Source organism: Tenrec ecaudatus, chromosome 16, assembly GCF_050624435.1.
Source record: "Tenrec ecaudatus isolate mTenEca1 chromosome 16, mTenEca1.hap1, whole genome shotgun sequence".
In the NCBI taxonomy this organism is placed as follows: Eukaryota; Metazoa; Chordata; class Mammalia; order Afrosoricida; family Tenrecidae; genus Tenrec; species Tenrec ecaudatus.
Window position 1 is genome coordinate 101,553,185 of NC_134545.1, and position 25,302 is coordinate 101,578,486.

The window sequence follows — 25,302 nt, forward strand, 5'->3', positions numbered from 1 at the left end:
CACAGGGGTTAAGGCAGACATTTTTCACTAGTTAAGCTCAACTGTGGTTTGGATTCAGAGAACTCCAAGGGCGTGTGCTGGTTTATGTGTTACAGATGCTCTCAAGGTAACGTTCAGGGCTTTATGTGACCTCCATGACTTCAGCAAGTCTGGAGTCCTTGTGAATCGGAAATTCTGTTCTACCTGCCTCGTCACGCTAACCACATCCACACCCTTTTCCATCATCTGATTCAAAGACCCCCAGACCTGCACTGCCATCGTGCTCCAAGAAATGCTGTTTATAAAATGCTGTGCTCCATCAGATTAGAGCACTGATGGAAGAGACGGGACCTTGGAGCTCCTTGTTCCAGCGCTTCCTTTGAGGGCCCTGCTCCCAACCAACAGAATGGACACGTGCTCTTTTACTCAGAAATAGGAGGGGCTTCGAAATACTCTTGGGAGAACAAAGAAATTTGCTCCAGGAATGCTATGAAGCCCCACATAAGTCTCAGAGATGACCCCTTCTTTCCCATCCCCGCTGCCAAGTGCCTCCCAGCGGCTCTTGCCTCAACAACTTGAACTAGCTGTCCTGCCTGGCCATCTCCTCACCCTCCTCACCCTTGCTCCCAACAGCTCTCCCACGCGAGTCCTGAGCTGTCTGTCAGTTGGAAACATGAATGTGATCAGATCACATCCCAATTTAATACCTTCCCCGGTACCTCAATGCCTGCATACTGCCCAGCCCTTAGCCTCAACTCCAAACCCTTCACACAGCCCGTTCATGCACCTGCTTGTTCTGGGCGGCTGTCTTCAGGGAGCAGGCTTCATGTTTTCATCATCTCTGACTTCCTGGGAGCGGCATACCTCAGAGATATTGAAGATTCAGTCCAGACCACTGCCAAAAGGTGAATGTTTCAATAAAGCAAGTCACACCCATTTGGGGGTTTCCTAGTATATATAAAACTTATATTTATACCAATGACTACAGAATAGTGTAAAGATAATTTTTATATGTGATACTAGGAAAGCCCAAAGTTTTGTATGACTTGCTTTATTACAAGATTCACCTTATTATGGTCGCCTATTAAAAGGTGAGTGGTAACACAGTGGGTTAAGTGTTAGACTGCTAACCAGGAGGCTGGTGGTTCAGAGCTACTATCTGCTCTACAGGAGAGAAAACAAAGTCTACTCCTGTAAAGATTTGCAATCTCTCAGAAACCAATCTACTCTGTCCTATGGGGGCACTATGAGTCAGAATCTACTAAATGGCACTGGGTTGGTTGGCTGTTGGTGGTATACGAAGTATGCTAGGGAGCCCCCACGGTGCTGTAGGTTAGGTGTGAGGCTCGACAATAAGGTTGGTGGTTCAAACCCACTTGCTCTGCAGGACTTAAAGTCTCAGAATCCCTAAGAGGGTAATGCTACTTTGTCGCACAGAGGGGCGCTAATGAGTGAGAATCAGCACAAGGACAGTGGAAGTGAGAGCAGAATTAAGATCACAACAGCATTACACAGAAATCTGAAATACTGCCGAGAATCACCAAAATATGAGGAACAGGAAACGAGCACGGGCTGTTGCAGGCAAAGTGGTGCCAACAGACTTGCTCAATGCTGGTTGCCACAGGGTTTCCATTTGGGAAAACTGCAATTATCTACAGGGTGTGCTACAGCGAAGTGATACAGGTAGACCATTCCTGCCTGTGCACTGTGGACATTCAGAAAACCAATCAATCTATCCCTGAGGATGAGCTCGGGAATTTGGAGCAGACCATCTTCTCGATGCCCGTGGAGAAGGAGGGGCCGTCTCCAGCTGGGCCACAGTCTCAAACTCACCCTACTCATATGACCCGTGCTGGCGGAAGGAAGGCTGGAGTGCTCTGGACTCCAAAGCAAGACTTTCATCCCAACAATTTTAAATTTGCACAGGGCATAATTGGTCCTGATGTCTAGCAGAGGGGCCAACTTATGGGACGGGTAGGAGCGTGGTTGAAGGAAACTGACAGGTTAGGTCAATGCCAAACCTGTGTCCTGGCAAGTCGCCTCTGTGCCCAAAGGCCGACGACAGTTTTAAGGTGGGGAAAGAAAGCTATGATTTGGCACCAACTTGATGGCAGTTGAGTTTTTTTTGGAAAGGAGAGCCGGGCTAATTTGGACAAAGCAAGAGTGGTCTCCAGGGGCAAATACATGCTGAAGCCAATGGTTTAAAATCGTAGAACTTAGCAGGTTTCCAGTGTTATTTTTTCTCAACATATCCATGGTGCACAGATGGCAATTAATTAACAAAGATGATCTATCTATATGGAACAAGCTCCCCTTCCTCCTGGTTTTACAAAGGAAGAATTCTCCCCAAACCCACCTCCAAGACTAAACTGAACCACCTGAACTCTGATTTGCAAAAAAAAAACCCAGTGCCCTGGGGTCACTGCGATGCAATCTTAATGCTTCCCTCCAGAAGCCTCAAGAGGACCTCCATGCTTCATCTCGTATTTGATCATATCGCAACAACCTGTTCTCTTTAACTATTGGACTCGCTATGTGTTATCCTGTGTCCAGTGCCTAAGAGCTCGTTAATTACCTAAACTATATCTCCATAGGTCTTGTTAATTACCCGTCTCCTGTCTCAGAGGACCTTGTTAATAACTTGTACAGTCTCTCTAAAGAGGTCCTAACAACACATTAAAATTAAAGATGCTTTTCTTTTAGCACCTGTCAAGTGCTGTAAATTGAGAAATTTTCACATCAGTTTATTAGCCTACAGTAGTTTCTGTGGACTTTCCCCTCCTCCAAAGCTCGTTTTCTTCTCTCTCTCTCTCTCTCTCTCTCTCTCTCTCTCTCTCTCTCTCTCTCTCTCTCTCTTCTCTCTTCTCTCTCTCTCTCTCTCTCTCTCTCTCTCTCTCTCTCTCTCTCTCTCTCTCTCTCTCTCTCTCTCTCTCTCTCTCACACACACACACACACACACACACACAGAACCTCTAAGTATTTCCATCTCTCCGGTTCCCAATAAGGAAATCAACAAAGTTTGGTCCTTTTTGTTAGAGCCTTCTTTTTTTTTTTTTGGTTTTGTTTTCAATTTCAGTGACTATAAATATCAATTTGCAGTGGCGAGTGAGCAAAAGGATGGCATGGTTGGTATCTGCAAATTAACCCATTGGGAGATGCACCAATTAATGAGAGTTATTATAATGAGTATTAGGATGACAAAGGATAAAAAAGTTTCGAGTATTATCTGGGGAGTTAAGCATAAAAGTTCTCGTTACTGTTAAGAGACCTAATCACATTGCATATTTCATGGTCCCAGGCAATGTTTTACTGGATGCATTCTGTAAATCCCTGGGCACTAATGGATTAATGGCTCTAAAATTCAGTGCAAAAGTTTTTGTTTTCCGTCTTGTAAATAAGGCTACAAAGTTCCAGCTGGGTGGGGGAGGTGCAGCCTGCCGAGAATTAACAGGCAGGTGATTTCCACCCTCAGACATTGAACAAATAGGAGCAAAGTTGTAAAACTTTTGCTATTTGGTTAAAATAAACCTTGTCGTTGTCTTTGTTGTTGTTAGCTACAGTCCTCTGACTCACGGTGACCCTATAACAGCTATAGGGTTAACACTGATGAGGCCAAAGACAAAATGATGGAACTCTAGGGAAATTAAAGTCAGGAAGGAGCAATATAAAACTGAAGGTTTCAGAACTATGAGCAGGATCTTTAGCATCATTGTTTACGGTAACTTTGTCTAAAGCAAAATTGAAGCCCACTTTCTTCTCGTTTATGAACAGCCTCATAATAACGGTTACATGCTTTATAGGCCCATGAAGAATTCGGATTTGTGAAATTAAAAATACATTCAATCTACATTCTAGGTCGCCATTTTTTTGTTTTGTGTTTTGGTAACTTCTGAGAAAGGTGTAACAACCCAACCACTGACGGGAAATGACTAGTTAAGGCTGCAAGGGAGGTAGGTTCCTGTGGAACCGAGAACGAAAGGCATGCTGTCCTGTCAGATCTGATCCTATCGATCATCGATAGACAGGAGGTTCTGGCCTTAGGGGCTATTTCGGTATAACCTTACAAAAAGAAATGTTTGGTCTAAGTTCACCAGCTAAAAAGTTGGGCAGCACAAGTTCTACAGCAGATTTGACAAACGGACTTCGCTGCTCTCAGATCATCAATAATACCAGCAGTGGTACAACACATGACTCCACTACCTCTGAGCAACCTAAGAGTTTATTCCATAGAATTCACAATTCCAGTACAGCAGAACGTAAGGAGGAAGAAGTGCTGCCTCTGTGCAAGTCACAAGCAGAAGGATATGAGTGGTCTCTTGATAAAGACACCCCTACTAATTCTTACTCTTCTCAGCTAGTCCTCTCACATCAGACAGTACTGGTTCATCACCCAGAGGGTGCTTACATTATTTATAGGTATAAAATAAGAAAATAAAGGTGAAACTTTCAAAACAAGATGTACACAACCAATTGGGTAAGAACACAATTTTCATAACTAGGTGGAGTTCTTCAATACTCATCTTTTTCATGGGTCTAAGTCTCCTTAGGTTGGAGGTTCATGCTCAATTAGAGGCAATGTTGGACCAAAGGTCTAGTGACCTATTTCTGAAAAACCAGCCATGGAGACCATGACTTCAGGCCTGCCCCTATAGAGTCGAGCTGACTTTAATGACATGGATGCAGTAAAGCTTTCAGGATCTTCGGGGGCTAATGTGCCAAGCATCTAGATGAGAAGAAACAGCTGCAAATATCCCTGGAAAATTAAAATGTGGAATGTATGAAGTATGAAGCTAAGAAAATTGGAAGTCTCAAAGAGGAAATGGAACGCATAAAAATTGCTCTCTCAGGAGTGAGCGGGCTGAAAGTGGCCGTTTGGGATCGTACGATCATGTGGTTTACTGTGACGAGAATAAAGGGACACATGGACTTCTTCAGGTGCAATAACCAGGAATCAAATTGCCTACATTCATGGTAGGAGATAATGAAGTTCAAAATCATCAGTCAGAACAAGGCCCATGGAACAGACTATCCAATTGATCACAGGCAAATTCAAGCTGAAGCTGAGGAAAATTCCAACAAGAGCCTAAGTATGATTGGGGTATATTGCACCTGAATTCACAGAGCATCTCAATAAATGGCTGCCGTCAATCAAATGGACACCAGGAGAGACTCTGCAGCTGGCTCCCAGATGTCGAGCAGGTAAAGCAAACAGGAGAAAGGATGAAGAAAAGAGATGGGCGGAGATTTTAAAAGTTAGCGTAAGAGGACAAAGTGTTATAATGAAACAGGCAAAGATGTGCAGTTGGAAAATCAAAAGGGGAAGAACACCCTCAGTATCTTTCTACTGAAAGAACTGAAGGAAAAAATAATCAGTTGCTGGTAACTCACAGAGTACCAAAAACATTCGGTCAATGTTCAACCGGTTCAGGAGGGAGCGGGTGATCAGAACCAATGGTGTGAATGGAAGATGTCCAAGTTGTCTTGAAGGCTTTGGTGAAACACAAAGGTACAAGAATTGATGGGGGACCAATTGAGATGTTTCACCAAATGGATGCAAGCAGAGAGCATGCACGTACCCATGCTAAAACATGTGGAAGACAGTCACCTGGCTCCCTGACTGGAAGAGATCCATATTTGTACCATTTCAAAGATGGATAATCCAACAAAATGTAGAAATTATCATTAAAAAGATCATTAAATCACACACACGCACCAATTGTGTTAAGGATCATTTTTAAATGGCTGCAGCAGTAGGTTGCCAGATATCGAATCCAAAGTCCAAAGAGGAGTAAAACAAGACCCATCACTGTTCACATCACATGGATCTTGGCTAAAAGCAGAGAATACCAAAAAGAAAAAAAATACTCACCTGTCTTTTATTGATTCTACAGAGGCATCCAGCAATGTGGGACATAAAAAATTATGGATACTATTTCGAAGAATGGGAAATTCCAGAACACTTAATTGTGCTCATGCAGAACCTATACATAGACTAAGAGGCAAGTATTCAGAAGGAACGAGGGGATACGGTTTTAAAATCAGGACAGGTATGTGTCAAAGTTGTACCCTGTCACTACACTTATTCAATCTGTATGCTGAGTAAAGTCCAAAAGGTTGAACTATAAAAATGCAGCATCGGGGTCGAAGGAGGGCTTATTAACAACCTATGGTGTGCAAATGACACAAGCTTGCTTGCTGAAAGTGAGGAGGACTTGAAGTATTTACTGATAAAGATCCAAGACAACAGCCTTCAGTATGGATTGCACCTCAACTTAAAAAAAAATCCTCATAACTAGATCAATAAGCAACATCCTAATTAAGTAGAGAAATGAATGCAGTTGTAAAGGATTTCATGTTCAATCATTGCTCCTGGAAGCAGTAGTATCAAGAAACAAAACAAAAACACATTTTGTCTTGGGCAAATGAGACGGAAAAGAAGTGGTGTGTTTGAATGATAGTGTTGGTGGAGAATACTGATTACACCACTGACTGCTAACAGAACCAGCACATCTGTCTTGGAAAAAGCAGAGCTGGAGCTGGAAGGGCGAGACTTCAATCTCAGCCCTTTGGATGTGGTTATCAGAAGAGACCGGTCTCTGAAGGACAAGTTTGAGGAGTGAAAAAGAGGCCTCGTTGAAAGATACACAGTGGATGCCACCATGGTCTACAACGTAACAATTCTGAGGACGGACAAGAGTGGGTAGTACTTTGTTCGTTCATTCTCTTGTGCACACAGGTCACTACGCATTGGATCCAACTCCGGGGCAATCACAAAAAATAATAACACACACTTCGGAACAGTCGAACACTTGCTATGCATTGGATCCAACTCCGGGGCAACCAACAAAAAATAACAACAGACACTTCAGAACAGTCGAACGCTATACACTTGGGGTCGCCACGTGTCGGAATTATAAGGAGCTGGCTGGGGAGCGGTCCTTCAAACTGGATCCACTGGCAGTAGTGGTTTTCGTCGGCTTACTCTAGGCAAACTGGACTTTTTTTTTCTCCTTGCTCTTCAATACATTGAAGAGGTCGTGTGCCGCGGTTACCCGATGTAATATGTCATTCGATTTCCTTGGCTGCTACTCTCACAAACATTTATTATGATAATGTGAAATCCTTGATAAGGTCAACATATTGTCCATTTATAGTAGTGCTTATTGGTCTGCAAACTGGACTTTTTCTAAAGCAGATTTGTGGGTTCTTCGGGCACTTCATGGCAGATTTGGGCTAATGCAAGAGAGGCCTGGTGGCACTGTGGGTTGGGAGAGTGGCTGCTGAGGATGCCTGGGAGTGTGTGGCTGAGGAAGTTCGTTTGGTTGGGATGTGGACACTGACCCCTGTTCCGGAGGGACAGCACCAGGAAGACAAGCACGCACAAAGGCACTGCTGTACAAAGACCAAACAGCCTTGACGCCAACCACCCACGCTTCACCACCATCCTCCTGCTCCACCAAGCAGAGCGAGCACTTTTTTGAAAACACTACATTTGCAACAAAAGGTGGTGACTCAAAAGATGTTTAGTAACTTCCATGGACTCTACCAAATGTGTGGGCTGCTAACCATGGACCAGTGATTCACACCCACCAAAGAGAAAAAGATGCGGCTGACTGACCCAACACAACAGAAACCGTACGAGGCAGGCTGTTCTACTAAGTTCAGTTGGACGGCCACAGCTTACTTGGAATCAACTGGACAGCAATGGGTGGGACAGAGTTTTATTATGATTGGTTTTAGGTAGTTTTTACTGTTTTGTTTTGGCTCTTACATGTGCCACCTCGATATATAGGTATATATGGGAAAGCCTTAAAAACACACTTTTGGGTGGGTGGGGAACATGCTTGCCACAACTTTGTACATGTCTCATGACAAAGCTCCAATTTTAATACAACAGCAGTAACACTGAAGTAACCCCATAGGAAGCCAACCCAAATTTGGCAAAATGCAACAACTGTTTGGAGAGGCGGTCCACATAGACAGTCCACGTACAGGTAACTTAAGATCTGACGGCACTCAAGTGGCCATATGCTTCCACAGTTTAAAGGAACTATATTCCTGCCATTTCCCATTTGTACTGCTTTTCTTAGTCTCTAAATTATTTTCACCAATCTTTAGTAAACAACAACAAAAGATCAGTAAAAGGAAACCAGCTACAACTTAGGGCTTATGGCAATAGTGACATACTCTGTGAAAGATCAAAATAAAATGGTTTGGGATAGCATATCAAAACGATGGACTCAAAAGTAAAAGATGAATACCATATGATAAATACATATTCCTCTAGAGTTGAAGGAACAAAACAGCGGATGACACTTTCTAAAACCACAGCAAATCTCCACGTATAGATTAAAGAGATGTACTCTCTGAAAGTTCCAGATGCAGTGGCGTGCATCTGATAGCGAGCTGGCGGAGCCCAGCCTTAGAGGGTGACTGATGAGACAGTTTCCATTTGCAGGGACCAAAGCACTGTTAGGAAGTAAAAGGCCTGACATGCTGGATGCAGTTGAATGGCCTGCTATGGCTTCTCTATCCGTAGCCTTTGCACTCCCACCCAACGACTGGGTGGGGGCACACAAGTATTCCCCTGAAGGTTTCCCATGTCATCTGTTCCTTGTTCACGTGTGCAAAATCATATGTAAATGCACAGTGCTTTCTTCTATCAAGGAATAGGAACAGTGTCATTACACATATCATACATGTAAAGGAAAAGCTTTAGCTTGAGAAATCTAAACTTTACCCTGATAGTAACTGGCTTTCGTGACTACAGGTCGTTAAAATACTCAGGTGTTTTTATAGTACTCGTAAGGGAAGAGAAATTGCTATTATTATTCATAGATTAAGTTATTTTTAAATAGCCATTTAATAAAGATAGTTAACCTCTATTAAGACAATTAATACTTAACCTAAGCCAGCATTTCCTCAAGGGCTTCCCATAGGTGACGACTGGTCCGCTCATCCTCTAGCAATGGCCCGAGAACTAATCCCGGGAAAATAATATTTGGAAATACAACTGATCTACATTTCTGACTTGGGTTAGCACCCACTGGTGATACGTTCTTGCTGCATCTTAGCAGAGGCCCGGCCAGTCCCTCCTTACGTTTCAGTAGAGTTTACAACTCACAGAAAGGGACCTCATCCAGCTGGGAGAAAGACTAGACATTTCAATACCGCTGCATGAAAAGTGGGATTCAAAGGAGTCCGCAGCAATACCTGGCTCCACAGTTAATTCAAAAAATAAAGCAAGAAATGGTTTCAGGTCAATAAAAGGACATCGGAAGTAGTCAATTATTTCAAAGGAATATGTGATCAACTTTCATCATGTGCAGTTTTTCCCGGAATAGCACCGCCTCCCCCAGGGCAAGCTTACCTTGAAGATGGCATGGTAGTTGAAGCCCTGAACTTGGTTGTAAACGGATTGGTGGACTCATAATCAAAATAGTCCTGCCGAGGGTCGCTGAACGCATTGGGTGATTTCAGGTCACAAGAACTGTCCTGGGAGCCCCCGTTGCTGAGTTTGTCCGACCTCCGGCTCTCCTTTTTCCCCGTCACTCTTTCAAACAGGCTCACTTTCTCCCTCTTCTCCCTTTTGTTCTCTTTTCGGACGTCCACCGGCTTGGGGAACAGATTCACGCTGCTGCCCCACGGCTCGCTGCTTTCTTCAAATGGGTTCTTCTTCCGTGGCAGTGTTGCGAACTTCTGGGGTAAGGAAGCACTCACGTTTGTAAATGGGTCGTTCTGTCTTCCAAAGGGCGACTCGGCCTCGTCCACGCTGCCATCGGGCTGGTTCATTTTAGACGTGTCAAAGCTTAGTGTTCTTCTGTGTGGAGAGTTGAGACTCCCTGCAAACAATTGTGTGGTTAATGCAGTCGGTACGACGGCACATCCCACCCAGACATGGTCCCGGGAGCCCACGGCCCGAAATGAGAAGGGCACCAGCAGCTATACACAAACCTCCAAGGTTGCCTGCAGTGCCTAGGCCAGCAGCAAGCAGCGTCTTGCCACACAACAGGCAACTGACTCGGCGCAGAGGGCAGCAGCAGAACCATTAGGGCACGCTACCGCCATCGACTGACTGTCAGACTCTTTAATCCTCTCTGAGCATTCAACTGCATTTCTTTCTTCTGAGCAGAAAAGTACTTTTCTAGGTACTGTTTACGGCTATAAAATGAAGGCAGGCCCAGAAATGGAGCCAGAACGCATTGCACCTTCATCGAATCATTCAAGTGCAAACCAGCTCTCATGTCCATGAACCTGCCCATCTTGGGAGCTCAGTAAATCCTGGATGAAGAACTATATTTAGAGGATACGCCCACACCTGTTTACTCTCCAACTTTATAAGTGAAACCACGCCGAGTCGCGGTGGATTTGGGGCCGCGGAGGGTATCAGGAGAAAAGGGTACCCGGCTTACCGCTTTCCGGAACTGCGCCGAAGGAGTCCATGTGGCGCCCAAGATGTGTCTGAGCCATGGTGCCGGCCTTCAGTTTCTCCGAAGACACGTGGGACCCCGTTAAATCGGACATGGAGTGTGCGGATGAGAGCCTCTGAGGACCCAAGAGAAAAGGCTTTTTCGGTTTGGATTTCATCTGGATCTCACTGCTGGGAAATTCAGGATTGGCATCCGGCAAGTGAGTGCTTGGAATGATCGCAGAAGATGTGTCGGAAAATGCCCCGTCGGTTTTTCGGCCTTTCATTTTATCTTTTAATTTCGCGAAGGGTGATCTTGTTTTGTCCTTCATTGACAAGTCAAACATGCTGGCTGTCATGTTGTTCCTCATGAACTGGATGTTGACCTTTATTTCACCCCGGTTCTTGACTCTTTTTCCTTGTTTGGACTCTAATCTAAACCACCTTCAGGAGAAAGAGAAAGGGAAGAAAATGACTTACACCACGGCCCGCAGCAATGACACTTCCGGCAAAGCCACCACCCGTCCAGGAGACTGAAGCACTGAACGCGGCTCCATCGACCCAAGACCTGAGCCTGTGTCTGCGCTGTGACCTGCACCCTAAGAGCATGTCTTTACCTGTGGAAAGGTTTCCAGTTTGTTTTTGTTTGATTTTTTTTTTTAGGAGGAAAAACCACACACCCAAAGTTCTTGTCAAGGTGAGCTAATGTTTCATTTAGAGGAAATATTGCTTATGGCCTAAAAACGCTTCTTAAGCATTCATCAATTTAAGTGATGCCAAGTAACGTAAATGACAAATCACGGCCTTGTTTATGAAACAACCCTTTAGTCCCCAAACCAGTGCTGCCGTGCAAAGCATGAAAGGGATAGCTGTAAAACTGGGAGACCACCACACACAGGTTCCGCACCATGAAAATGGCACATGATGCGATTTATACCTTGGGAGCCCTATCAAGTGGATCAAAGCCTGTCCCTGAGGAAAATGTGCAAAATGAGTAAAATGCAAGAAGTGACAACGACTAATAATAAATCTTGTGAAGACTGTGAGGAGGGGAGAGGAGTAAAAAAGCTTACATGTTTCCTGCTAGATGTCATTTGCCTCATTTACTATTGCTACTGCGACCATGCCCAAAGAAAGCTATTGCAAACGGAACCAAATCTTAAATCCTCGGCCTCTCCACTCTTTCACACCGCCCGCTGGTAGGTGAGAGAGGAGATGCTGCTTATGTGGGCTTTGTCTATAGTATTTTGATCCACGCCTGGTTCTCCAGGTGTCCGTGTCACAATGGTCGTGCCACACGGCCAACAGCGCAAAAGCAAAGGAAAGGAAAGGAGACCACCCGGCTACATGAAGCCCGGAAGAGAATTTCCACAAAGTTTCCACTTTGCTTAATAGCGAAGCTTAGTACTCATTCCTGTAGACAGGTTATTATTTAAACATAGCTCTAATGAAGTATAACAAATTTTCTTAGCCATAAAAGAACTCTGATCTAATTTTACAGTAGTTTATTCTCATTGTTACCAACAGAATAAGCCCAAAGATGATATTTGCTACCCATCATGTGGAACGCTGGGTCACGGGTCTTTCCAGGGAGGCGGGCCTGCCCAAGATGCACTGAGTGCTGTTTTGCCTTTTTTTTTTTTTAAGTGCAATAATCTGAGCACCCTTTGTGTTTTTACAAACTGGGCCGCTGGCTTCCTGTGTCCATGGGGAGGGTTATATGCCAGAGCCCATTATACTTGAGAATTACTGTAAAGATAGCCTAGGATGGGATGTTTAAGGTAAATTGTGGGTTGAGATATTTAAATAATTATCAATTACTTCCGAATACATGGAAATTTCATTCGTGGAGAATTACTGTAGAAAGAAAAGACACCTCCATTTATCATCAGTCTTATCCCACTGCTGTTTGTTTGTTTTTTTAATTTCAAGGGACTCCTTTACACCTTCCTGTCCACCACACTCCAGAAAATCAAAGCAATTAAATAGCAATAGCATATATAACAATATGCATGGGCATTTATACGGGTATAAGAAGAAACAGGGAAAAACGTTAACAGGGCCACAATTCTACAAATGCTTCCCAGGCTCTCCAAGTCTGACTCTCATGAATGTCACTCGGTAGCAGCTGCAGAGGCTTGCAGGGTTCAAAGGCATCTAGAGTATGCTGCCGGGCTAGCCCTTGCCCCACTCTAACACACCTCCAGAGGCATCAGGGCAGGATGCAATCCTGCCTTCTCTGACACATGTATGCCATCATCAGCCTAGGAATTCTGCACCAAGCTTGCTTCTACTTCACTTTTATCCTACTCTAGAGAAAGAAAGAAATGAAACACACACACAAAACATTACCATCAAGCAGATGCTGACTTGCAGCAACCCCATAGGACAAAGAATTGCCCCAAAAGGCTTTTACGGCTGCAGGTCTTCCTCTCAAAGAGGCTGGTGGTTTCAAACTCCTGACGGGCAGATAGCAGCCATGTGCTTCATCTCCTGAGTCATCAGGGTTCCAGGGGTATAGAACCACACAGATTATTAAGTAATTACACATTTGCATCGACATATGCTTGAAAGAAAGCACACACCTGATGATCTCATTTCACCCTGGCCTTGATAGGCAGCCTATTCAGAGAGCCTCAGCCTAAATAAAATATTTCAACACATTCCATGAGTCAACCTCCTTTAGCAAGGATGATCAAGCAACTGAGCAGCTATCTTTCCCAAAGCTCTCCCACACAGCCCTCAAAACCTACAAGAGTCGTAATTTAGTTACGAATCATGCCCAGGAGGGCCCTACATAAGGCTAAGTCTCACTACAGGAGAACCAAGCAAAACAAAGGGGGCAGACAATACAGTGACAGTCCATCCCTGCCAAGAACACACATGATAGAAAGCAACCAATAAAAGAGCCAATGCTGATGGCGCCTGCGAGGCCCTCAAGCTGGGCGGGAGGGATACTGTCCCTCTGTGATCTTCTGAGAAAAACCAGGTTTGTGAGGGATGCCAGGACCAGCCTTCCTTTGTGGACGGAAACACTGGGGTCCCGCTGAAGGCCACGACCAAGGAATGCAACCTGTTGGAGGTGGGTGCCCAGTCACTGGCCCCAAGAGCTCGAAGCTACTTCTGAGTCACCCCGGTATGTCTGGGGTCTACCCTTTTTGCAATATCCTTCCTTTCACCCGACTCTGGGGCACTGGAAACCCTGGGCCTACAAGTGAAAATCCTGAGCTGAAGCTGTGTCCCCAACCAGAAATCCAACCCCCATTTCACCTCCATGCTCAACTTCAGCTCTGGAGATGGTCCTCTCTCTACAGCAGCCAGTCTTACAAATTCATACCTAAATTGAAAAAAATCCTGAGCAGAAAAAAACTGCTATGAGCAAGAAGTCGCAGCAATAAACTTTGGAATAGAGAACCTTGAACCACCCAAGATTGAGGCCTCCAACCAACTTCAACCCTCCCCCCCCAAAAAAATCTGACAACGAGCTATGGTGCTGTACCTAGTTACTAACTCACAGCTGTGGAAAACAGAGCCATTTTGAAGGGAGGCACTACTTCTGATGAGTAATATTCTGTTACATTATCTGGCTTCCTAGAAAATCAGCAATCACACTTGACAACACATACCAACCCCTAACCCCTCGCCACCCGCCACCCCCAGCATAAAGCTGTGGGTAAGACTCCCAAGGGTGTGACAAATTAGAACAAATCTAAGAAAACACACTAAAAACCCAGTGAAATGGGAAGAGGGTCATCAACATTCACTGAATTCTGTACACACCAAACGAACCATCGGCGGGGGTGGGGGAAGGGGGAGCCAAGGACAGGAATCAAGGCAGACAGAGCAAGTGACTTCCCAGTGCTGGGCTAAAACCAATGCGTTAGAATTCTAAGAGTTGAGGAGTAACACGGGCAAGACAACAGATGTTCCACCGGATGAGCCACACGCCAATCAGGTCGCACATACACCTGGTCCTCTAGTGCCGGCCCCCATGGCCTCAGAAGCCACCCAAGCCAATGAGGACGTCAGCACTGCTTTCCCAAAGTGAAAATGGAAGCTCCTTGATGCAAGCTAGTCTTGCACCACATACAACTGTTTGCTTTCTTCTTTAAAGAATCATATTCCTCAAAAATCAAGTTATAATGTGTGTGTAGGGGGTGTGCTGCTGTTTGGTTTCAGGGTTTGCTTGTTTCTGTCTTTGGGGAAAGTCTGAAGATTTAGGTGAGCCGTAGAGCCAGGCGGAATCAGTGCTTGCATGCCAACTGTAAATACACAACCGTTTCTCTCCCATCTCATATTAAATGTAAAAGCTGCACAGAGTTTTTAAGGTAACTAAATATACAAGTCTATGCAAAGGCATGACAGATGACTTTCACTGCTTTATCCCAAGACGGATCTCTATGAGGCAAGTCTTTCTGAGACCTTCCAGAATCATTCCAGGGGCAGCACGCGGTTTCTGAGGCTGCATAAAGATATAATGAAGACCTGGCCTTTGGGGCTTAGTGGAGTCATGAGGCTTTTTTTCTGTCTCTTTCCACCTCTGGAGTGCTGGATTTAAACTGTATATGGCCTCTGTTCGATTTTCAGTGGGCACAGGTCCATGTGCGAAAACCACTACGCCATGTGGGAACTATTCCCCGGCTGTGTGGTCAGAGAGGGGGGGCCGGAGCCTGGACTGGCAGTGAGGGTGCCAGAGGACAGGACGCAGGTGTCGCACGAAGCCCCCCAAACCGAGCTTGAGATCTGCATGTGTGCGCGCCATACCTACCTCTGGGGACCCCACCTCCCCCACCCCCGAGCATCATTACTTTTCACAAGCAATAAATAAAAACCACCATCACCCACTTCTGTTGTAAAAAAAAAGAGGAATCAATAGATATTACGTAACAGCTTGAATGATTTCACCATTCTATTATTAAACATTGTATTATTTCCTTAAATCTTGTGCCAGAATCAATCCAGACACCCATTAAAGTGAGAGATACACGCCTTCTCTTTCCATACCCTCGCCCACTAAGTGTTTTGGCTCAGACTCTCCCTTCCACAAGCCCCCAAGGGGGGCAGCGGTTCCAGCAATCACACGTTCTTGCCTATCCTGACACAACTGGAAGACAGGCTATAAAACACTTGTCTTCAGCGTCAAAAAAGTAAGATGTGTGCCCCCGCCCCAGCACTTTTCCTGGGGCTTCTAAATCAGCTGGTAGCCTTCATCACTCACACGGGTTTTCTATAAAGCCCTTGGGACTCTGCAGACACAGTTCGGCAATGTGCAGAATATTAAATATCTTTCTTGCGATACACCGGTGATTCCAGCCTGTCCCTTACTGAGCCACATGTGCAGCTGGGCTGGGGGGAAAAAGGAAACTATTAAATATATTAAAAAATGAGAATTATTGCCCATAAAGATAGCTCATCAAGTATGTGGTCCCCACTTACCCACAAAGTTAAGGAAGTGTTATGGGTGCAGTACAGCAAGAGATGAAAATCCGCTTTGACGGCAGCAACATGGCAAGCCCTGATATTATTTCAAAGCAGCTTTTCCCTTGCCCCCTAAAGTTCTAATCAATCCTGCTTCACAGCCAGTACACAGTGACTCCAGGCAGAGTGATATTAGGGGAGCGCTCTCGGCCAAATGCACGCTAACTGTGATGGAGCCAGACCAGGAGTTAACCAAGAAGTCACTTGAAAAGGTTCTTTCCCCTCAGAATCTGTGCTTTCCCTCTTGGGCCGACTTCCACTTGGAAAATGCATTCTTTCAGAGAAGGCCTGTGATGCCTCACTTATTAGTCTTCAGAATTTGGCCAGAACTAAGAAATCTGAAGTAACTACGTGAAAAACTTTTTTTAAAACACCTTCACTTAAAATGATACCAATCATTCAGCAATCATCCATTTTGCATTTGATATCTGAAAAACACTTCAGATCTCAAAATCATTGTTACTAAAGACACTGATTGATATATATTCAACCTCCCACTTGTTTTTAACCTTTTCTCTCCTGTTACTTAAAAGGTTTTCATCTTCTCATAGATTATTTACCATTGTTCCTCTTGCCTTCCTACGATTTCTTATCTCTTTACCGTTTGACTCCACTGTATATATTAAATCTTGGGTAAAGGGTAAAGACCTGATTTTTTTTAAAATCCAATCAAGAGAAGCCCACAGGCAGGAAAGCATAGAGAAGAACAAGAGACTGGTTGTTTTAAGTATGAAAAAAATAATGTGACATATTAAAGAGTCATTATTTTTTTTTAATTTTTAAGAAAAAAATTCCTGAGCGGAAGAAGTATCCTAGCTATTTAGGAAATTAAAAGGTTAAGTTCTCTCAGGAGCCAAAAATGAAACGATATACCTAGTTTTGAAAACATCCTAAGATACTGTATTCCGGTGCTAACTTCTATTGCCCCCCCCCCCCTTTTTTTAATTACAAAATTTCTCACCCAGGTTTGAAAGTCACAAAAGACTTTGTTTTCACTGAACATGTCCTTAAATCATTTCATCACAAGAATGATCTCCAATATCACAATGCTTAATGTGGTCCAAACACACTGGCCTGGCAGAACTAATTCAGAAACCACACACTAGCAAGCCCATACAAGGTCAATTCAAAGGAAAACACCACCAGTCCGTTCAAAGTTGGGAACATCTGTGCACACGTTTTGAAACTTTCACCCCTCTCTCAACAACTTTAGACTCCACCCCATCACGATGCACTGACCCGGAGAAACCATCGCGTTAAAACACCGGCCAACGGTCCTCACCATCCTGAAATGAACATGGAAGGAAATACCGAGTTCTAAGTTCGGTGGTCTTTGTCAGCTTCAAGCTTCCCTGTTTATATTATGATGCTCTGCCAGCTGATTGAATTGTCTTATGATCTGTTGCAGGGAAAAGTTCGATGTTTAATTAAGAATCATTACCACTTACACTGGGGCCTGGCCCTTCGGTGGTTCAACAGGCTGATCCAGTCCTGGATTTACTTAAAATCCAGTGCGAGGTATCCATTTAACTGTTTACCCCCAACAGGAATGAGAGACCAGAGCCCTTCCTCACAGACTCCATTAAAAATAAAGTGTTCTTCGAAAAGCTATTTTTATTTGGGAAGATCCTTGCAAACATGGTGCTTCAAACTGGGTCATATTTCAACCCCAAAAATCAATGAACAACAAAAAAATCCAAGAGCAAGATAGATTTACTTACCCACTCACTGATGGGAAATAGATTCCTACGCAGGGACCCTATACGGCAAGGACCCTACACCTGCCCCCTTAAGGACTGCAAGGTCATCAACCCGTCCCCAGAAGCAGACTGCCACGTTGTTCTCCCGAGGAGCTGTTGGTGGGTTTCGAACCACCGGATCTTTTGGTTCGCAGGCGAGCGCTTTGGCCCGCAGAGCCCCCAAATTAAAAATAAATGGCATCACTTACTCTGTTTTCCTTCTCTGTTTGTCCTCAAAGATGTCATTGAGATTGATCGCCACCTGCCCTAAAAACTTATCCAGCCCCACCAGGGACCTGTGCATGACTACGAGGAACAGGATGTATTTCTCGGGGTTCCCTTGCATCAGCAACCCAGGCAGCTCAAAGGAGGCCTCTTCCTTCCAGACGGGCTCCAGGGTTTTCTCGGCCACCGAGGTCGAGTACTTCTCCTTGCCCAGCTGAATAATGGTGTACGTGTCATTGGTGCCACTTTTGCCTTTGGGCTTAAGATCTTTGGCTTGGAGCACTGTGACCTGCACGTGGGTTGGAAACCACTTTTGGGCTTGCTCCGACAGCATCATCCTGGCCCTCGGTCTGCGCGCGGCGTGGCCCAGCACGGGCAAGGGTCCCTGGGGCGGGGAGAGCCTAAGGCTTTGATCCCTGCATCCTAAGGACACTTTAGGGGGCGGACACCTGGCGGACTCCTCAGCGCGGCCCCCACTTCCCCGGGGCTCAGGTCAAAACGCCCGCGGGGGGCAGCCCGGGGACGCGGACGCTGAGCGGGTGTCCTTTCCTCCGGAGCTGCGCGGGCCCACCATCCCCCGGGCCGCGCTCCAGGCCTCCGCGCCGACCCCTGCGCCCCGCGCCTCCACGTCCCGGCGTCGCAGGCGAGGCCGGACCCCCGGGCCGGCGGGGGCTGCGGGGATACTGAGGCCTCCCTCGGGAGAAGAGGCTGCCGAGCCCCCGGCGCCGCCGCCCGCGCCGCGCTCGCCTTGGGCCGGGCCCCGCCGCTCGCCCGACCCGGGTGATACGAACCGCCCGCGGCTGCGCGGCCTCGCTGCGGGCCGCCGCCTCGCCGTCCTCCGCCGCCCCGGGCGCCTGGCTCCTCCTCCCCGCGGCGGGCCGAGGGTGGCGGGCGCGGGGCCTGGGCGAGCCCGGCCGGCGGCTCCTAGCACCCGGCGGGCGGCGGCGGCGGCAGCGGCGGCGGCACTTCCGGGTTGCTGCGCTCCATGTTGATCTCCGGAACGCGAAGGGGCGGGGCCGGGAGGGGCCGTAGGGTCAGAGGTCAGCGCCTCCCTGGTTGCCAGGCGACCGAGGGCGCGCGGCGCCGGCTGCTGCGTGCTTGGAGTGGGCGCTGAGGATGGGATTCTCCTGCTTGCTGCTGGATGCTGGGCCCAGCGCGTTTCTGGGTGCTGGATGCTGGTGGACCAGGGGAAAGGGAGTGTGTCAGGCCAAGTGGGGGGCGGGGGGACACGGGGGTGCCTGAGACTGTCCGAGAGGAGATTATCTAACCCTGGGACCTGCTGTTAACTAATGAGAGACCACTTTTCATGTTTCAGGCCTGGGAATTCATCCCTGGATGCAGGCATTCCAGCAGTGGTGCTGGAAAGAACTGGTCCCCTTTGTGGACTGGAAACACTTTTCCCAAAACGAGAGAGACCTGCCATTAGCCAGGAGATGACATCCCCACCCCAATGGAGAGAGGGACAAGCACAAAAGATGCCAAATATAACCCACTGCCATCCAGCCCATAGAGCAGAGTAGACCAGCTCCTTAGTGCATCGGAGACTGATCTTTCACCCAGGGAGCAGCTCCTGGGAGAGGTAGCAGCCCAAGACTTCGCCCATTGCGCCATCCCAGAACTAGCACATGGGCAATAGAGATGGGAGTAGGCATTGGGCTGGAGTAAGAATATCTGGTCCCATACCCCCAAATGCCGATACCAGTCAAGTCATTTCATCTCCAGGGCTCCTCCTCGCCAGTCTTTGTGATTCCCACCAAAAGACTGGGTAGGAGGACTATGCAAAGATGTTTGGTGGCCCACCAAGGGAATTGGATAGCTTGCTGTAGTTGTTGTTAGGTACCATCGATTCGGTTCCAACCCATAGCACTCTATGTACTACACACCACAATATTGCCCAGTCCTGTGCCATGTTTGAGCCCATTGTTGCAGACACTGTGTCAATGCATCTTCTCCAGGGCCTTCCTCTTGCTAATAAAAAAAAAAAAGATACAGGGCTCCCATGAAAATGCAATCTCTAAGGTAAGGGTTGGTCATTTTTAAAGAACCAGGAGAGGGGTGTGACTTTTGGCCCTAAGGTCCCAGCATACTTGGCCTCCTCGATCCAGGAGACCAAGAACTATGACACCAGGATGGCAGAGAAGAGGTGGCAGCAGAAGTAACAGCACCAAGAGCACATGGAGTGTTAGGCTTTCTGGCCCACAGAGACAGAAAGCTAGGCCCTTTCAGGCCAGGCTTGTTTGCAGAGTAGAGTGGCCTGTGGACACTTATTGGCAACACTCCAAGAACTTTGTAACATTGCTAAAGGAAGGCAGAGGCCCAAGGAGCTGTGTGACTGAGAGGCCAAGAGGCAGAGAAAGGCTTGCCCGCAAGGATGGCTGAGAAGAGGCTGTCCTAACCTAAGAATTACATCCTGAGCATTTCTGATCCCGAATTCGAACCTTTTCACTTCACTCACTCACTCACTGCCATTGAGTGAATTCCAATTCACGGCGACCCTATAGGACAGGGTAGAACTGCCCATATGGGGTTCCAAGACTGTAACTGTCCGTGGGGGATAGAAAGCCTTGATTTTCACTAGAAGTTCACTCCCCTAGTAAACTCAGTCTGCAAGTTCTGCATGGGCCCTGCAATGAATTCTCGAAGCCAACAGAGACGTACACACACACACACACCCCACTGTGTTCCAAGTGCAGTAAAGTGGAGCTCAGTGAAACCAGGTTGGCCTGTATAGCTGAAGAGCCCTAGAGGCAGTATGATTTCACAGCCTGGCATAACCTTACACAGGTACTTCTCTGAAGGATACAGTGCTCTGAAGGATGAAGTACTCGGAAGCGGAGGAACTTCTCTGAAGGATAAACAGGACAGCCCTCAGGGATGGTTGCTATCAGAATTGGTTAGGAAGGTCAGAGGATAGAGGCATTTTTGAGTCCCAACTTTTTAAGAATCAGTCTGGGGCTGCTATAGTTTATTGTGCCAGCCTGGCCGATAAACACAAGTAGGATTAACTAAAGGGCAGAGGGATAAATGGCTCAGTGAGCCTCACCTTGCTTGTTCTGTGCCTCAGTTTAAAGGGCACACTACCTGTGGGATGCCTAGCCTGTGGACTGTGTCGCTGTAAGTTGAGGTCCCTTTAAGCCCACACGATTGGAATGTTCATCTCTGGAGCTGGGGACTGACAGTTGATGGCAGTTGGGGACCTGCCTTGCTGTTTGCTGCATGGGTATATATAGCCCACCTCTCTCTACAGAAGGGGACTGGCAACTGGCAGCTCTCAAAACTTGAAGGACTGCTAGTGTCTCACTGCTTTATAACTTAACTGTTAATTTCTTGTATTATCTATCTGTATATTATTTAACAGTTTATTTCTTGAATTATATATCTATCTTTATAAATATATTTATATATAATTACTAGCAATCTGGTTTGTCTCTCTAGAGAACCCTGTCCAATACAGGGGCCAATGTGGAGTTTGATTATCCTTCTCGCTTGTAAAATCAGAGATCAGGTGCCCCTGCCATGTTGGCATTTTCTCAGAGGGCTTTCTGTTTTCTCAGCGCCTCCATGTTTACCAGGATCCCAGCTGCAGCACTGAAAACTACAAAACAAGGAAAGATAAAGGTTTGGGGACCATGAGAACCTGATAGACGAGTTAGTCACAAGAGCAACCACAGGCAGACCCCCAAGGTACTGCAGGCTGGTTTCACACCGGTGCCATGAGACAAACACTGCAATACAGCCAGTCACTATTATTTTTCAAAGATCATTTTATCCATACATCAATTGTATCAAGCATAGTTGTTCATATATTGCCATCATTATTTTCTAAGCATTTACTTTCTATTCGAGCCCTTGGTATCAGCTCCTCCTTTTCCCTCCCCTCCTCCCACCCGCAAAAAATTATAAATTATTATTTTCATATCTTACACCAACCACTGACTCCCCCAACAGTTTCTGTTGTTCATCCCCTTGGGTGGGGGGTATGTGTCAATCATTGCCATCGGTTTCCCCTTTCTCCTCTATTGAGGTTTTGTTTTCGTTTGGTTTCCTAGTTCATATTGAAATTATGTTGGCACGATGCTGGAGTCTTTTAAGTGTGTAACAGCATTATGAAAAAGTTTGCAATAGTGTGAGAATAACTAGCCTGTGAGACACAAGCATAAGAGTGAGCGCACTCTGTAGCATCGATAGTCAGCGCAGGAATAACACAAACCTTCATTAGTTACCATGAAAACACAAACACAAAGCAGGATCTCCGAGTGAAATACACCGAAGCGCAAGAAGGCAAGGTAGGCCTGTACAGCTGCAGAGCCTTAGAGCCAAGAGGACTACACAGTAAGGATAAACATGCCGGCCCTCACAGATCGCTCAGATTCCAGGGCCTTCTTTAAAGACTCTGCCAACACTTACTTGGCAGATATCTAAAGACTTCACTTCATTTGTTGGAAATTTCAGGTTTGTTTTTTTTTTTAGCACTACTTACCCAAAACGGCTGGAGTGAGCTCGGCATACACACAGTACAGTAAATCAAACAAACAAACAAAATCACTCCCTGCCATCAAGTGAATTCTGACTCTGGAGGCCCTGTAGGCACTTTCAAAAGAAAGGTCAGCTTCATTTAGCATGGAGATCTTCAGGAAGATGAACAACAGTTAAATCTGGAATAATCTTGAGCTCCACCTAAGGAGCCCATGTGGCATAATGGCTTGCTAACCACAAGGTCAGCAGTTCAAACTCACCAGCCACTCCACCTGAGAAAGATGAGGTTTTCCACTCCTGGAAAGATGTGTAGTCTCAGAAACCCTGCTGTCCTAGGATCCCGCAGTCAGGAATGACTCAATGGCAGTGAAGAAGTGAACCTATGTTGGTTGAAAAGATCTGGGTGTCGGCCATTCATTGAATTTTTTTTAAAAAGCCATGTGTACAAACCAGAACCAAATCACAGTACTGCAAACAGAGCACGTGGGTCGGCAATTGCCAACTTTAAACAAAGGGTGAAGGATGTTGAAGGAGAACCCGGGAGCAGTCCGTGGTAGAATTTCCCCCAGATCTCCAGGGAGAAATGCTTTGACACCGAAACTCACAAACGCAAAAGAAGCGTCATGAACTCGTCCTTAATTAAGTTTAGAATTCTTCTAAGTTGCAGCTTTAAAAGTCCTCGCGACTCTATTAAAGGTTATAATTAAACAATGGGCAATTAATTATGAGCGTGGATGTGTGTTTCTGAAGAGCTTAAATTGTTTGGTAAGCTTTATTAATGATGATCAACCTGTTTACAAGTAGCATTTCACTCATCTCTGAACCATCGCCATCTCTAGGGTGGAAATTGGCAGCAGCGATTCACAGCAACGCAAAAACAACTGCAACACAAGGCAGGGAATACTCTCTAAAGGCTGAAGCTGAACAACGAAGAGTACTCGCACACCTTCCTGTAGCGCCGACCTTTCTTTTGAGTGCCGCCCAAACCTAGCTAGAGCCAAAAAGGGTTTCGTTGTGCTATCTGGCAGGATCAGGAGCTATGATTTCAGAGTCTTACAAAGCTAGGACTTTGTAAATCAGAGTGAGGAAACGGCACACTTTTTGTTTCCCAGGGAAACAAACAAACAAAAAGGAGTTAAATAGATTCTGGAATTGTTTTATCCATGTGTGAAATGATTTCCTATGGGAGAATCATTTGGGTTGGGTTTGGTTTGGTTTGGTTTTGATCATTTGTATTAAGAGAGCAAACTGTCACTTGGACCAAACACCTGGTTGGCTCAGAATGAAAACTCTGGCTTTTATATAAGCTCGGGGGGTCCAAGTTGTGCTACCAAAATATTCGTTGTCTTGCAATGTTAAATGTTCTCTTTACTAACTTTGAGATACCGTGAACGGTAACTTAGAAAGGGAAGGCGTACGTGTAAAGACTCCAGACCAGAATTGAAGCGAGTCCTCTTCATCTTTTTAATTCTATGACTGAGATATCCAGAACGGTTTGGCGGAAGTCCATACATATCCAAGGGTTTGGATAAAATATGTATCTTAAAGGGGGGAAATGCTGAAACTCCTAACTTGACATTGCTAAAATGGAAAATGTACACAGCTGCCATGACTAAAAATGATTGGACCAGGAAACAGAAACAAAATGATAGATGTTTTTTTTGCCCTAGTAGTAGCAGATTCCACAGATAAAAATATTCACCCCATACCATCCCTTTTCAGCCTAGCCCATAGGGGGACTGATTCCGAGCTCGAGGAAATGTTTCCTTTGGCTGTCAGCATTGCTCTGAGAACATCGTATAAATCTATTGGGGGACAGTTGTAATGCTCCCGGTGTTCACAGGACCCATTTGATCAATCACGGGAAGGCTCCCACTTTGTACGGATGTTAATTATCTTCCAGATGGCGTTTCAGAGAACTAATGATAGCAAGCGTCGTTCCCCGAGGTACCATCACAACTTTCAGACTTCAGACCCCTCCTTTCACATGTCACAACCGTGTAACAATTAAGCGTTTGACTGTTACCCTCAAGGTGGACAAGTCAAACTCATCCCGCGGTCCCTCGAACGACAGGTGTGGCACCCTACTGCCCTACGGTCATGGCCTTCAAAAGACTACTTCGGGAGCAGCGGTGCCAGGCGTCCGACTGGGCGTGACCTTGGAGTTAGATAGAGTTCCACGTAGCCAAACCCAAAGTGAACTCAACAAAGCCATTTGACGGACTGATTTGAAGTTAGCCGGTTGGGGTTCCTGGGGGTGACTGGGGGCTTTTGTTGTCCTCGCGGTCTGGAGAGGCCTGTCTTCTGGGTCGGGCCGCGGGGGGACAGCGTGGGCTGCTGCTGGGGTGACCCTGCCAGCCAGCTCCGCCTCTTACCAACGATACTTGTTTATCTTGCGGGAAGTAATTTTCCTTCTTTGGGCGTCTGTTTCTTCATCTGTAAACTCAGGGGCTCTCTAATAGAAACCGCTAAAGCGTCCTCTAACATTTAATAATGCGAAGTACATCCCCGACACAATGAAGCAAATGGCATTGTAATCATCTCATTGAATTTGGTGACCATACGAAAGCAGATTCCCTTTTCATTTCTTAATGAAGGACTCTCTGATTCCGGGGGGGGGGGGGGGGCGGGGGGAGGCGGCGGGGAGTGGAGCAGGGATCTTCCTCGAGATGTCCTGAGAGCTCTCGCTCCCAAATGAAAACAATTAATGATCACGGGAAGGAAGCCCAGGCAACCTCGGACAGCGAGCCAGTGCCCTGCCATAGGCGGTCTCTAAGCTGGATTTATGCAGCTGTTGGAGCAGGAAGGTTAGTTTGTATCTTGAATCAGTGAGTTGCCCGTCAAAGGCCGGTAAGTATCATTTTTATTGACAGGCTCTGCCTGAAGAAGTGACGCCAACAGACCAAGATTTGAATGAAATTACATGTCAGTGTAAGTCATTTTGAAAAGTCATTAATGTTTCATTTGTTGCAATAAACAGCTTCTACTCATTTGGAA

At 46.1% G+C, this 25,302-nt stretch overlaps 1 protein-coding gene across 1 annotated transcript in view; it reads right to left on the minus strand.

Annotated features, from left to right (window-relative positions):
- The window catches only part of RAB11FIP2 (RAB11 family interacting protein 2), a 45,650-nt gene extending 27,228 nt beyond the window's left edge, over nucleotides 1-18,422 (minus strand). Inside the window, exons 1-3 of the mRNA XM_075534834.1 lie at nucleotides 17,814-18,422; nucleotides 10,392-10,831; nucleotides 9,350-9,821 (exon numbers count right to left, since the gene is read on the minus strand). Coding sequence (XP_075390949.1) covers nucleotides 9,350-9,821; nucleotides 10,392-10,831; nucleotides 17,814-18,166 — 1,265 coding nt within the window. The 5' untranslated portion in view covers nucleotides 18,167-18,422. The remainder of the gene's footprint in view (nucleotides 1-9,349; nucleotides 9,822-10,391; nucleotides 10,832-17,813) is intronic.
- Nucleotides 18,423-25,302: the final 6,880 nt, after the last annotated feature.